Source organism: Phodopus roborovskii, unplaced genomic scaffold (assembly GCF_943737965.1).
Source record: "Phodopus roborovskii unplaced genomic scaffold, PHOROB, whole genome shotgun sequence".
Lineage (NCBI taxonomy): Eukaryota > Metazoa > Chordata > Mammalia > Rodentia > Cricetidae > Phodopus > Phodopus roborovskii.
Window position 1 is genome coordinate 20,123,991 of NW_026126480.1, and position 14,890 is coordinate 20,138,880.

General features: G+C 49.0%; 1 protein-coding gene across 8 annotated transcripts in view; it reads left to right on the forward strand.

Annotated features, from left to right (window-relative positions):
• Positions 1-14,890, forward strand: part of Ampd3 (adenosine monophosphate deaminase 3) — a 54,114-nt gene that overhangs the window by 26,076 nt on the left and 13,148 nt on the right. For 7 of the 8 annotated variants that reach the window (XM_051192676.1, XM_051192677.1, XM_051192679.1 and 4 more), the window contains 4 exons: positions 6,667-6,871; positions 8,751-8,910; positions 10,984-11,203; positions 12,858-12,987. In XM_051192676.1, coding sequence (XP_051048633.1) covers positions 6,667-6,871; positions 8,751-8,910; positions 10,984-11,203; positions 12,858-12,987 — 715 coding nt within the window. The remainder of the gene's footprint in view (positions 1-6,666; positions 6,872-8,750; positions 8,911-10,983; positions 11,204-12,857; positions 12,988-14,890) is intronic. The other variant, XM_051192683.1, reaches the window with a different exon arrangement.

Below are 14,890 nucleotides of genomic sequence, written 5' to 3' on the forward strand. Positions count from 1 at the left end.
GCTCCAGGGGAACCTTGCCTGGGGGGACCCTGGCGGAGTCCATGGCAGGTGAGGTTGACCATGGCAGAGGGACAAATATGTCAGGTAGACAGAGCTTAAGTGAGAAGTTTTATTGGAAAGGGGAGGGAAGGGAGTGGAGGAAAGAGAAAAGAGGTAAGGAGACACAGAAGCAGAGACAGAAGAGGGAGACAGGAAAAATCCTGTCTGCCCCTCAGAGGAACAGAGGGAAAGAGAGAGCAGAATGGAATGAAGAGAGTGGAAAGAGTAAGTGGGCGGGGGTCTTTCTTTTAAAGGGGTCCTTTGCATCTGGTGCAAACTGCACAGTCATGGAACTCTGGGCTGACCACAGTACTGCCTGAGTGCATTCTGCTAGGTGGCAGGGGCAGACCAGCATAATGCCTGAATCCTTATAGTGTCTTTCTTGCTTTTCAGTTCCACGGTAGGTTTGAACAAGAAAATTAGGAAGATGGATTTTAATGGCCTGAGCCTGTCTCTTGGTTTGTAACAAGAATATGATCATAGGACCTGCCTCAGGAGACTTAAATGAATTAAATGAACTAATACCCATGATAGCCAAGCGTGGTACTAGGGGCATCTCCCTGCGTTTGTTATTGTTTTGTTTGGTAGTAAGCAGTGAGGGAGGAGACAACAATTATGAAAAGTAAATTTGAGGATTGGAAGCCTAGAGGTCAGGGACACATTGAGACTGGATTCCATGATGATGATCTGAGTCAGCCAGGGAGAATTTTAAGTCCTGTCTGTGTGCTCTGACAAAGAGCTCAGGACTTAGGGATTTCATTGAAGAATGCCTTGTACAATTATTTTTAGAATCAGGATATAAAGGGGGCAGACTTAGGGGAAGCATTTGGCTGTTTAGAACAGCTGCCTCCCTGAGAATGTCTTGAGTAAAATCGATAAATGGGTATTTGTTATTAATTGAACGTAGTGTAGCTGAAACGCCATTAACTTATCTTGTTTTATGAAGCTTAGTAAGCCAGAGATTTGTAGTTATCAACAAAGCTTTATCTGAAACATCCAATTCATCTGCTTTTACAGTAAAGAATAGAGTGTAACATTTACTGTAAAAAGGGTCTGGGGAGATGCCATCATTTTAAAGGACCTGCTGTGCAAACATGAGGTCCCGAGTTTCACCCTCAGCAGCACTACATAAAGAAGGTGGGCACGACAGTGTGCACCTACCGTTGCAGCTTTTCGAGGATGGAGGCAGGAGGATCCCTGGCTTTGCTGCCCAGCCAATCTATCTGAATTGGTAGCTCCAGGTTCAGTGAGAGACCCTGTCTCAAAAGCTAAGGTAGAGATCCACTAAGGAGGACAGCTGGTGTTGACCTCTGTCCTCCGTATGCACACACACATACATGTGCGTACCTACCTCATATGTGTACATACACATGAGCATGCATGTACATACAGTAATAAATAAACAAATTGCAGTAAGGACTGTGCTTCAGTCTGGCCACTGGGGCCTTTCATGAAGAAAGACAGCTGGACATGGCTGGGCAAAGTGTGATGAGGCCAGGGGAACAGTTGAGGCAGATGAGACCTGTCCTTGGTTAGGTTGGGAAAGGAGGACAAAAAAGAAGCCTTCCGGTGACCAAGAGGGACCCAAGACAAATAAGGAAGGAGGGTTGTGAGGCTCTATACCTCATGAGCTTCTGGGTATGGAAAAGTTGCACCCTCCTACTCAGGCTGCTGGTCTCTTGGCCACATCCACAGAATGAGTGGCCTGCAACCCTGTTCCCCACACATTGTCTGTAGATGCCTGTTAGGGCAGTTAGCACACAGCATGCCCCATGCTTTCCATGTCCTCCCCACATAGGCTTGGATCTCTGGTATCAGGCACACAACATGTGTCAGCCCTTTCTTTACCTGCCCCCTCCTTACAGCAGGGGTCTCATTTCCATGTGGAACAGTTCCGTGACCATGATAAGCCACCAGCACAACTGAGTCTGTGGAAGAGAAGAAACCTGTCCCTCCTAATAGCATGCAGAGTGTTCTATTAACCATTCTTTGCTGGCTGCTGCCTCCAGAATTTAAGAGTCTCCTTGCTTTTCATCTGGAGGTGGAGGGACCCCTGGAATGAACTGGTGTGCTTCAGGGATGAACTCCAAAATCTTGCCATTCTGAGAAGCCCCCTCTCTCTCCCTTTGCCCCTGTTGTTCCATTATTCCCATGCCCAGTCTGGATTAGGTGTCTCCTCTGGGATCCCAAAATACCCCGTGACATGACCACATTGCATGTTAAACATCTGTCCAACTTTCCAGGCCCATCTCTGTGATCCTAGTGAGCCCGCAGAATCTGGGGTTATGTTTGATGTACCTGTCATTACCCAGGACCTGGCCCTCAGAGATTCATAAAGTAGGGTCACAAGTGGTCCCTTGCTTCACTGTGCATTTCTGAGAGCTCGGTGAGAGTCTTGCATTGGCTCTTCTGCTTGGCTAGCTGGCCTTGGACAAATGCACAAGAGCGGAGGCTTCGGAAGGCTCTGAGAAGACCATCCATGCAAACTTCTGGACTTGGATTTAGTATGTGAATCAGAGGGATTGGGCAGAGTGGGGGTGGGGATATGATGAGTGGCAGGGATATCCAAGGGCTGTAGCACAGGTGGAGAAACTGGATCGGTCCAGCTTACCTTATTGTCTTGAGAGCATGGTCAGCAAGAAGTTCCCTGTGGCCCCATGAGGATGAAGCTGCTCCCAAGCCCAGGCCTCAGGCTTGGTATGAAATTGGTGTCTTCACAGTGGCACACCCTGCCAGCTCCTTGGCAAGCAAGAGTATTTCTGCCAGGTGGTTGGAGGAAGGAAGGAGCAGGCCAGCTGTGCCAGAGTGAGCTGGCTAAGCCTGGTGCCCTAGAGGCTAGCACAAGGCGTGACAGGTGGGCTGTGGACAGACTGTTGACGAAGTGCTTCATATCAGTGGCAACAGGTCACACTTTGTTCAGCTCTATGAGTGTTTGTGCGTCTTGCACTGGCCTGGCCAGGAACAGGTGTTTGGTAGATGTTTAATGAATGACTAATTGAATGTTGACGCTTCACTCAAGAATGTAGGACTGGGTATATAGTCTTTCAAGTCTTCCTGCCAGAGACCCTATGGTTCTCTAAGTCTGCTGAAGCTTTTGGTAGTTCTGTGTGACTTTTTATTATTGTGATACATGAAGGGTTCATACAGCCTTGTGAGGGAAAGAGTGCATGTATGGCATATGTACACACATCCACATATACACATGTGTGGATACAAGTATACTAGTCTATAGTCTATTGTAGGCAGAACTAATCAATCAATTAGTTAATCTTGTGTGTGTGTGTGTGTGTGTGTGTATGTGTGTGTCTATGTGTGTATGTATGTACACATGCACACATGCATATGTATGGAGGCCAGAGATCTTTGTCAGGTGTCTTTCTCTGTGGCTCTCTGTTTTATTTATTTATTTTTTAGGTACTGTCTCTTACTGACCATAAAGGTAGACATTCTGTCTAAACTTACCTGTTGGCCTGCAAACCCCCAGGATTCACCCAGCCTCCCAGGGCTGGGACAGGCATGTGTTAGCAACTCACAGATTATATGATGGTTCTGGGATCTGAATTCAAGTCTTCATGGCAAGCACTTTACCTTTGGGCCGTCTCTCCATGCCCCATAGGCAAATTTTTTTAAATGTCTCGCTCTGCCAAGATGTTGCGCTCTGGTCTCCAGACTATGTATATAAGCTGTCACTCTTGTAATTACCCTACAGACAAGGCATCACCTGACATTATAGTTGGGAGGTTGCCAGTGGACTGGATCTAATTACAAAGGCTGTCAAACAGCACTTGTCTAGGCTCAGCACAGAGGGGTAAGACAGAGAGACTGGTAGCACACAATGCTCAGGGTTTCCTGACTGAAGACACAGGGATTTCTTCAAGAATTAGTGCTGTCTGTAGGGGTCAAGGTGACCTCTAGCCAAGTCACCAGGGAACTGGGGATCTCAGTCTTCACAGTTATGTAGAACTGAATTCTGCCAACAACCTGACTGATCTTAGAAGAGAATTCTTTCCAGAGAGCCCAGTGCAGCCAATGTCTGTTTTGGTCTGAGCTTGGAGCCCTGCCAATCCCAGCTGACCTTCTCACCAACAGAACTGGGGAGTCACAAATAGGCATTGGTCCAAGTCATGAAGTCTGTGGCAATGTTATATAGCAGTAGACAATAGCATTTCTACTTCCAGATGCCAGCTCAGTGTTTCCAGCCCCCAACCTACCCCTCACTAGGATTGTAGCCTTGAGGAGGTGGTCCAGCAATTAATTTTAAACTACCCCTGGACTTGTAAGTGTGAGCTGTCAGCCTGTGAATGTTTTTTGTATGATAGTCTTTCTTATGTAGCCCAGGCCATCCTTGAACTTGCTGAATATCATACAATGTCCTTTAATTCAGATCCTTCTATCTCTACCCCCCCCCCGATAGCTTCAATTATAGGTGTGTGTGTGTGTGTGTGTGAGAGAGAGAGAGAGAGAGAGAGAGAGAGAGAGAGAGAGAGAGAGAGAGCATTCCTGATTTATATGGTTTTGGGTATCAAACTTAGGACTTTGATGAATTCTAGGCAAGCACTCTACCAACTGAGTCATATCCCCATCCATGTGTGACAGTATGGCTAGACCCTCAGTGAATATGGGCAAGAAGGAACATTCTCTGAGTACCAGCTGGTGGGTACTGGCTTCCTCAATGGAACAGATGTATTCATTCCTATCAGGGCATTCATAGGAAAAGCCTAGTAGGTTCTTGACTTAGGCAGTCTTCCAGATGATTTTTTTCAACCTTTCTTACCTGTCGCTCACCTGAGAAGTTACTCATTGCTTTGCCTTGGTTGGGCCAGACCCCAGGCTGAGGCACAAGGGGATAATGTTGGTGTAGATATGAAACAGTGGTTGGCGGGTATAGGTATGACACAGAAACTGGAGTCTCACTGAATGAGCTGAGCAGAGTCAAGATGTCCAAAAGATGCCCATAGAAGAATCTCTGTGCTCATGGTTCATCTAACACCCAGGACTGGCTGGCTGGCCCACACTGGCATATGTCCTTCATGGTGCAGGATATTGGTTCAGTTCCAGGTGAAGGAAGAACAGCAGGGCAGGAAAAACCTGGGATTTCCTGGGGTTCTGGTTGAGGTTTCTGAAGCAGCTTGGTTTGGGAGCCATGGGAGCTCTGGGGAGGTGCCTCCTGAGAAGGGGACAGTTCCATCTCTTAGTTGTAAACAGCCTTGTCTCAGGGAGGTAGGAACACAGGTCCTTAGGGATGGCACGTGAAAGCCAGAGAGGCCCATGGCAAGCAGGTGGGGTGAACTGGGTTCTGGAAGGTTGGGCAGGAGGAGACCTGGACAATGCTAGCCGGAAGTTGGCTGCTTCTGGGTGAGCAAGAGCCCACTTGCGATGGATTGCTTTACCACACCCAATGCTGTCAGGCATGTCTTAGTCACTATTCTATTGCTGTGAAGAGACACCATGACTAAGACAACTTATAGAAGAAAGTGTTTAATTGGGGGCTTGCTTACGGTTTCAGAGGAGGAGTCCAGCTGCTGCTGCTGGCATTTTCCCAGTGCCGAGTCATTTCCTTCCTGAGGATCCCAGGACTTGGACTGATGTCAACTGAAACATTTTTGATTTTGTTAACAAAAGAAGTCATCACAAATCAGATTTACAAGTAACCATGAACTTGCAGTATTTTAAATCAGTCTGAGGATTCCTCTTTCAGTGCTAGAACCAGAGGCCCAAGGTCCAGGTGTAATACTGCTATTGGCCAATTCCTCTCCTATAGCAGAGATGCAGGAGACCTGTGCCAGCCCTGGCTTCTGCCAGGATGGCAAACGTCAGGTTTGAGGAAGGAGAAGCTGGCTAATGGCTGGAGAAAGCAGCTGCCTTGCTGTGTGATTTTGTGTAAGGGCCGTTCTGCTCTGGATCCTAACCAAGGGGGTCAACAAATTGATTACTCCCATCCCTTTTAGTTCCTGTGTCCAGATTTGTAACTAATATACAATGTTGTGCTTTTGTATACCTGTCCAAGATCTTCCTGGAGACTTCATCTGAGTTTGGCTTATTTGAAGAGAGTAGGCTGTCCACACCTTGGGGAATGCCTCTCTGACCCAGTGTCACCCTGACATTCATGCACTGTGGTATTGGAGTCCCTGCAGTGTAGTCTGTGTCTGTCTGTTCCCTGTCACATTGACCCATAGCACCAAGGCATGACCTTAGTACAGGGTTGGAAGGCTGGGTAGAGGGAATCATAAGCAACCAGAAAATTGTGTGTGTGCAGGTGTGAGTGTGGAGGCCAGAAGCTGATGTCGTCCTCTATTGGGCGCCATCTTATTTTTTGAGATAGTCTCTTCACTAAACCCTTAGTCTCTTCAGCTAAATGGACTGACCAGAGAGCCCTCCCTCCGTGATCCACCTGTGCAGTCACTGATGCCCACAGTGATGTCCAGCCCTATGTGGGTGGGGACTCGAACACAGGTCCTCATTCTTATGCAGTAAGTGCTTTATCATTGAACATCTCCCTAGCCCACCAGGAGCTTCTTAGTGATACTCAGCTCCAGTGGTTGATGACAGTGGAATTTCCCTCCTCCTGAGTGAGACTCTCCCTATTAGCAGCTGATGCATTTTCTGTCCCTTGTCCTTGGCTCTTAGAAAGAAGAGTTTCAAGATGATTCGGTCGCAGTCTCTGTCCCTGCAGATGCCAACACAACAAGACTGGAAAGGCCCTCCAACCGTCAGTCCGGCCATGTCTCCTGCAACTCCTCTGGTTCCTGGAGCCACTTCCAAGCCTGGGCCAGTACCCTATGCCATGCCTGAGTATCAGAGGGTCACTATCAGTGGAGATTACTGTGCAGGGGTAAGATCATACCTGGCCCAGTGTGTGTGGGGAGGGAGGTGGTAGAAGGGGACCCAGGAACCTAAAGAGAAGGGAGGCCCCAATGGAGACTCTGGGGTGTGGGCATGTCTCTGGAGCTGCTCTATCCTGGTATGCAAGACCAAGAGCTTCCAGCTGGCATGCTGTGGCCATGCCCAGTTAGTTCTGTATGTTCCCCAGCCCAGAAATCTGCCCTTTGAGAAGATTGCAAACTAGGCCTGTCGACAGTCCCAGTGTCCAGTGGCGATGATGTGATGGTCTTGACTTGTGTAAAATTAACCTTTACATGTTAAACATAGGCTAGAAACCCCTCAACCAGCAAGGCAGGCTCTTGATGAGAAAACGAATATGATTTTCCTGGAGATGAACTATATTAATTTATGAAAGAGCTTCCTTGTTCTTCTTTATGTGTACATAGTGTTCCATTGTGTGGTTGTACCACATATTGACTTCTTGGGGATGGGAACTAATGCAGTTCCTTTTTGGCCAGGCTGCTACTCTACCAACTCCTGGCTATTAGCCTTAGCCACTTGGCCAGGGCTTGGTGTCCACGTCATGCATGTGGGCAGAGTAATGGACTAGAGGATAGAAGTGGGCTGAACGCATGATGAATGCCCTGAAGGGCATCTGAGGCAATTAGGAGAAATGTGAATATCAGGGTCTTGGTAGACAGGTGCACAAATGTCTGTAGAGGGACAATATTTCAGTCAAACCAATGACACTGTGAAGCAGAGGGGGGACATTCCAGGTCCAGCTTCCCTCAGTCTGCTCCTTCGGCCTCCTGAACCTCACTGTTAGTATCCCCTCCCTCCTGCCATGCCTGTCCAAACTGCACCTCATCAAGCAAATTCAGACTTCAGTGACATTCATCCTCACTGAGGGACTAGGGTGATGGAGGCTGGAAAGGTGGTCAGAGATTTCACAAATCTCTGAATGTGAGGAGAGCATCCTGGGGCTTTGTGGATCAGTCAGATCAGGGTCTGAAGGTTGGCCTTGTGATTTCCTGTCAGTGTTGGATCCTTTCTGGTCCTAGTTTCCCCAGGTAAGAAACAAAATGAAACCTATGGAAACACCTAGTGCTTAATATATGACTAAGAGTCCTGCTGATATGATGAATCGGGTGATTGCCAGATGGACTGACAGTTCTGGGTTGGCAGAGTAGCATCCTGAGAACAGAGATGTTTTGCTTTTAGTATCTGGGGACCCATGGATTTTTCTCAGCTGAAAATGATGGTGGTTATTCTTACCAGGGACAGGTTCCAGGCTCTGTATGCTGCATGCATCCACATACTTCTGGTTCAGTCAGCATTTTTGGGGCCAGTCTGGGGTGCACAGGCTGAGTATCCGTCTCCCTTCTAGCAACCCCATCTCTCTTCCTGTGTCTTCTGTGTCAGGGTCTCCAAGATCACCTGCAAGCTTTGGGACTTTCTAGAAGGGCTCTCAGGATGCAGAAACTGGTTGTACCTACAGTCTTAATTTATTATAGAAAGGACATAAAGCAAGTCAGCGAAGGGAAGGAACACACAGGGTGATACCAAGACAGGGGATACCAAGACAGACTCCAACAGTCTCTCCTAGTGAGGCACCAACACCTAGTGTCCATCAGGGAAGCTCATTAGAGACTAGGCTTTACTTGCACATCTGCATAGCACATCCCCAATTCCAGACTCTTAGGAGGAACTCAGGTACCCAGCATAAATCCTAGTGTTTGTATAAATAGACCACACACAATGAGGCCCCTCTTATCAATTGATGGGTACTGTCTGGAAATCCAGGCTCATGGGGGCCAGGCTTGCACAAGACCTCTCCAAGCACAGTTGTCTTGTGTGTAGACTCTTTCTTGCATGTCTTCTTGCTGCAGATCACTGTAGAAGACTATGAACAGGCTGCCAAGAGCCTGGCCAAGGCCCTGATGATCCGGGAGAAGTATGCACGGCTTGCCTACCACCGGTTCCCACGGACCACAGCCCAGTACTTGGCTCACCAGGGGGAAAGTGTATCTTTGGAAGAAGGTCTCCCAGGTATGGTGTCTTTGGAGCAAGTGAGATCCTATTGGGCCTGACCCAAAAGTTGGCTGGGCTTTTTTTTTTTTTTTTTTTTTTTTTTTTTTGGCTGTGTATTTTTCACCAGTGGTGTTTTTTTGGGTGAAGCTCCTGATATGTTTAAAACTGTACAATCAAATGGACAGCACAGGATGAGTTGTGTGGGGTTAGATGTGGCACCCAAGTGCCCTGGGCAGAGGAAGCAGACTGTGAAGCAAAGCACACTTGTGTTTGTATCTGGAACATGCCAATTTCTTGAACCTTGAGCAAACTGCTTCTCTAAGTTTCAGTTTTGTGGTCTAAAAAATGGAATGCCAGTGAAAACTGTCTCCCTGAGTGAGACTGTGTGAATGTGTATAGAGTGTTTAGTACATATCTGGCATCTAGAATGTTCCATAAATGGCAGCCACATTTATGCTGCCAGATTCAGGGACAGGAGATGAAAGGGCAGGGTATCTTCCTGATGTGGTGAGGGACCTAAGAGCAGGAGAGATTGGAAATGAAGTCACTAAAACAAGGGCAAGGGGACCCTCACCTTTGAAATCCAGGGATGGGGATCATATAAAGGCATGAGGATCACATCCAGGCCGGTAACTTGGAGTTGCCTTGGGGTAGCTGGTGCTAGGTTGTCCCTGTTTCTGGCTCAATTCTGTGTTGAGCATCCATTACACCCAGGGAGAGGCCTGGGTAAATCTCAGCCTTCCCAAGGCTGTTTCCCTGTCTGCCTGCGGGCCAGGTGGGAATGACTGTCAGACATGTGCTTTATATGACAGAAGGCCCCTGTGTCCTGGGCATGATTGACACAGCCTCTGGTCGGTTGGACTGTGGCTTCACAGGGCCATTCCAAGTATTTGCCCCTTCACAATCCTAGCACTATTTAGAGGCTCTTGGGCTGGCCTCTTGCTGGGTCTGATGGACCATCAGCATCCTGCTCTGCTGTGCTCTGCTTTCCCTGTGGCCATCAAAGCTCAGGGTCAGCCTGTTCCAGAGTCTGAGGCAGGATGCCCAGCCCTAAGCCCTGCATCTTCCAATCACCTGCAAGGTGCTGGCTGACTTTCTGTGTTTATTCCCTGGCCAGAGACAGCTGCTTAACAGCCCCAGAACTAATGGGAATGTAGATGCTCACAGCTGCTGACAATTGTGTTCCCAGTAAACCAGTCAGAAGCTGAAAATGTCCTATGTTGAAAATGCATTTAAAAATCCAACCTGTGTTAACCATCCTCAGGACATTTCTGCCAGCCTACAGCTGGGCAAAATCATCCAACTACTTAGAAGCAAAGTGCTGAATATCCCGTATAACTCACGGAGTATTTTGCTGGCCGACAGAGACACTCTACACAATCCTAAAGTCAAAAGGAAAATCATTAAGTCAGCCATCATAAGCAAGGCCCTGTGATCTTGTGCAGGGCCACCTGCTCATAAAGCATCTCCCTCCCCACTTTTACAGCCCTCACAGCAGGGTGCTGCATAAGGAAGGAGTGTCTCAGGCTGGGAGACAAAGAGGAAACAGCAAAGGCGAGTTACTGCTTGGGGTGGGCTGACTCAGCCAGGCTCCCTGCTGGGCAAGCAACTCCATCCTGGGCAGTTCCTGGGGATGGGGAGATGGGGTGAATGGGAGGTTGGGGGTGTGAGAAGTGGGGGTGGATGGGGCAAGGGCCTGGCCCCTGCTCCTTTTGCTTTTTGGGGGGACAGGGTGGCTTCTGTCTAATTCCTTGTCTGCCTTGGGTTCAGAAAAAAATGTGGAAGAGGAGGCATTTATTCCCCTCAGACATTCCCAGTGCTGTCCATTCTCTTACTAGGAGAATACTCAGCCATTGTGTTCTGAAACTAAAACTAAAATAAAACAAATACTCTTGAGGGCCGAGGACAGGGTTTCTCTAGGGACTAGACTCTAGCAGCTAACAACACAAATCAGTGTGCCTTTTGATACCCGAGGTGTAAAGAACAGCTGTGTCTCACAGTGATGAGAGTTATACAGACCAAACCAGGGGAGCCGGCAGACTGCATAAGGTCGGTAGTGTCACTTGGTCATCACCTCATCCTGTTTTGCAGACTTCCACCCTCCCCCACTACCCCAAGAAGACCCTTATTGCCTGGATGATGCACCCTCCAACCTGGGCTACCTGGTCCGCATGCAGGGAGGCATCCTTTTCGTGTATGACAACCAGACAATGCTAGAACGCCAGGAGCCCCACAGCCTGCCCTATCCTGACCTGGAAACCTACACTGTGGACATGAGCCATATTCTGGCACTCATCACTGATGGCCCCACGTAAGTTAATTCCCCCGACTCCTCATTTCATTGTGTGGGTGCTATGGGAAGGAACAGCAGGCTTTGGTCCATGCAAGCCATCCTAGATTTTCCTTGTTGGGGTGGCACAGGGTTAGAGTTTCACTGCTGGAACCTGTAGGGCTTTCTGTGATTTTGAAAGTAGCATTTGGGGAGTCTGGGGCCCTTTGTATCCCCACCCATGCTCGAGGGCTTGGCTGGAGCTGACAGGGCAGGTGGCTCTCTTTCTGGTAGAGATATGAACTAACCAATGGTAAAGGGTCATTTACCTGCACCATGGGAATGGGAGTCTGGGGGAGGTGAGGGGCTGCCAGAGTGCCAAGTATCCCCTCTCTCATGCCTCCTGCCTTTTGGGTTTTGCTGTGAAGGATGCAGGCCTAGTCTCAGAAAGAAAATAGTAGGTCTGGTGAGGGTGGGCAGCTAACTCTTGGTCCTCACTGATCAGAGGCCAGAACTAAGACCCCTGAGAGGAAGGAACAATTTCTGGGAAGCCTTCCTTGACCAGGCTTGTAAGCAGTGACTGTTGTCTGAAAAGTTGTCAAGGAGAGTCCTTTTTGGGACAGACACTGGACACAGTAATGTTAACTTTCCTGTCCTACCCTGAGACCCCTGTGCTCACTCCAGGGCTTATCTCTGCATATAGATGATGACACTGCTGTGGAGTGGCATCAAAAACGTTATCATTGAGGAGGTCAGAAGTCTCGAGGTCCCCTGGAGCTTGAGTATAGGCTGTGGTGATTTGGGTCCTTGGAATCAAACTCAGTTCTTCTGCAAGAACAATATGTGCTCTTAACCACTGAGCCATCTTTTTAGTTCCAAGAAGTTGCTCCTTGTGGAGGCCTAGGGGACTAGATGAGAAGGCAGCTGCGGTTTGGGGATGCCGTGGAAGCAGGATGGCATGAACTGTGGTCAATTCTGTGTGGCTGGGCAGCTGAGCTGGCTGTGGGAGACATCTGGCCATAGCAGTGAGGCTCACCTATGCTGGCTGAGGAAACCCTGTGAGTGTTTTCTCTGGGTGGGGAGCCTGAGATGTCAGGCCAATGAAGCTTTCTGTCCCAGTGTTCCTCACCTGCCCTCACTGAAAATGTCCCCTTCCTGGCCAAGAGTCTCAGAGTTGAGGAACCCTCAGGTCTTGGGATCTAGGGCAGTTAATCATGGGTGAATGGCTGATGCTTCTGCATCCCAAGGTAGTCAGGTTGTACAATATAGTTTGACTGTATTGATATTCTGGGCAATGGATTCTATCTTTAAAGGATTAGGGTGGCTGAGGAGAACAATGGGAAGGTCTGCTCAGTCAGACACTGGCCTCATAACTTCAGTTTGGGGGTCTTACCATCTACATGGTTATGCATAGGATGCTTATTCATGTGCTAATTGCCCAAACACATAAGACAACAAAAACCTGCATGGGGTCCCAGAGTTGGTGATTCCCTCCCCTGTGTCTTAATTGTCCCCTTACAGGCATGAGATGTATGCTGGCCAGGTTCGAGGGAAGCTGGAAATATCTTGGCTTTTTCCTCCTCCATCCTACCAGAGCCTGACTCTTCCACTAAGGGTCACTACCCTCTCTGGAGGTCGCTAAACTGATGTTTGATGTGACTTCTTACTGTGGTCTCTATCTCTCTCCGACTTGCAGGAAAACCTATTGTCACCGGCGACTGAACTTTCTGGAATCCAAATTCAGCCTCCATGAGATGTTAAACGAGATGTCAGAGTTCAAGGAATTGAAGAGTAACCCCCACAGAGACTTCTATAATGTGAGGAAGGTACGTTGTGGTCAGTGTTCAAGTCACTCACCTGGCTCCACACTGGGCCCGGCTAATGATGCCCTGGGTCTGTTTAGGGCCAGAGCTGGGTGAGTGTCAGGTCTCCTGGCTGGTCAGTCTTCTTGACCAGACAGCCTGGTGTGATACGGTCACATGTGCAGAAGGAAGACTGCATCCTCAGACACCATGGTACCATCTGTGTGGTAGCCTCTGTGCATGTCTCTTCCTCCATCATCAGAACACAGCCTGCTAATTGGTCTGAACAGTTAAGCACTGGTAGTTTCAGGGTAGTGGATGTGTTAGAGTCATCTCAGAGGAAAAGCTGTTAGGACTTCTTTGGACATAGGAGGTGGCAGGTTTACATCCTTTAGAGTTGGGTCTCTTGAAGCAAATCACTGAGATGCCTCTGTCTCTGCCCATCTCTCTTCTACCCATGGAATGGCTGAATGTCTCTGGCACCTTCTGCCTGCAGGGGTGGCAGCAAGGACAGGTGTGTGTGTGTGTGTGTGTGTGTGTGTGTGTGTGTGTGTTTGTGTGTGGTGTGTTAATGGATCCTGGCCTGGAGCTTTTCCTCTTTCTCCAGGTAAGTAAAACACACTGAGGTTTGGGACCATGCTGAGCACGAATGAGAGAGCAAGAGTCACTTCCTGCCCTTAGGACTTCCCAGAGACAAGCTCTGTGATGGGGTGGGGAGCAGCTTTCAAGGAAAGGCCAGAACTGAGCAGGGGAGGGTGTGTGGTATGGGGAGGGAAAGAATGACAGAGTGGCAGTCCCATGGAGAGAGCAGCACGTGCAGGTGTCAGGAGAGGGGGTGAGGAAGGGGAGAGAGGACAAACAGCAGGGCTGGAACTTAGGTGTTAGCCAGGTGGGCAGCGAAGGCTGCAGGGCTGTGGGAAGGTTCTGAACCATGGAGAATATGCCTGAAGTCTCTGTCTGGACCACAAGGCTTCAGAAGTGAGAATAGGGTTATGACAGGCTTGCCTAAGTATGCCGGGGCAGAGGTGAAAGGTCATGGTTAGACCACGTACCTAGACACAGAGCCACTGTTCCTTCTCTGGGAACCTTAGGTGTTCAGTCAGGTGGTGCCTCAGTTACTGTAAGAGCTCAGCACAGACCTGGAAGACCAGTAAAACACCTCACTGAGTCCAGCACAGCCCTGCTGGCCACAGGCGCGAGCGCTCTGGGCCTGCTCCTGATGCTTGGGACCAGGCTGTCCTAGCCGACTGTGCTACTGATGGCCATCCCTGGACTGCCCTGAACTATCCCTGGGCTGCTCCTCAGCCGCTCCTTGGCCTTGATGTGGGACCGTGGGGAGAGCACAGAGATGATTCTTGGGGTTCCCTGGCAGCTTGGGGTTGATGCCTACTCTATGACACCAACAGTCTGGTCTTCTTGGGCACCTTGGTTATTCCATAAACATGAGTCCAGAGCTGCTGGATTAGGCCTGTGCTTGCTCCTCCAGGGTAGGAGAGCTGGCCTGCTGGGTGCTGGAGGCTTTATTTCTCCCCTCAAAACCTGTGTGCTAGGGACAAGACTGGGATTTTAAAATCCACAGTGCCTGGGAAGGGGCATCCTATTTCTGTGGTGGCTGTCATGTTCAGAGCCAGGCTCTGAAGGCAGGGGCCTGGGGTATGGCATGTGTCTGATGAGTGGTGGGAAATGAGTTACGACACTGAGCCCCAGCCAAACAGACCCTATAACTGAAAAACCTATTTTCTGCCCAGTGCTTAGAAAGGATGTGTTTGCCACTTGCAAGTTGGGTATTAGATGCAAATGGGCATTGTCCACTTTGGTTAAAGTGGACACCATAGGTATCATTTGGGCCAAGAGTGACCAGTGGGGATTGACTCCTTGAAGCTACTCAAGCTGAGGAAAAGAATAGTATTATGGATTACTCATGTCT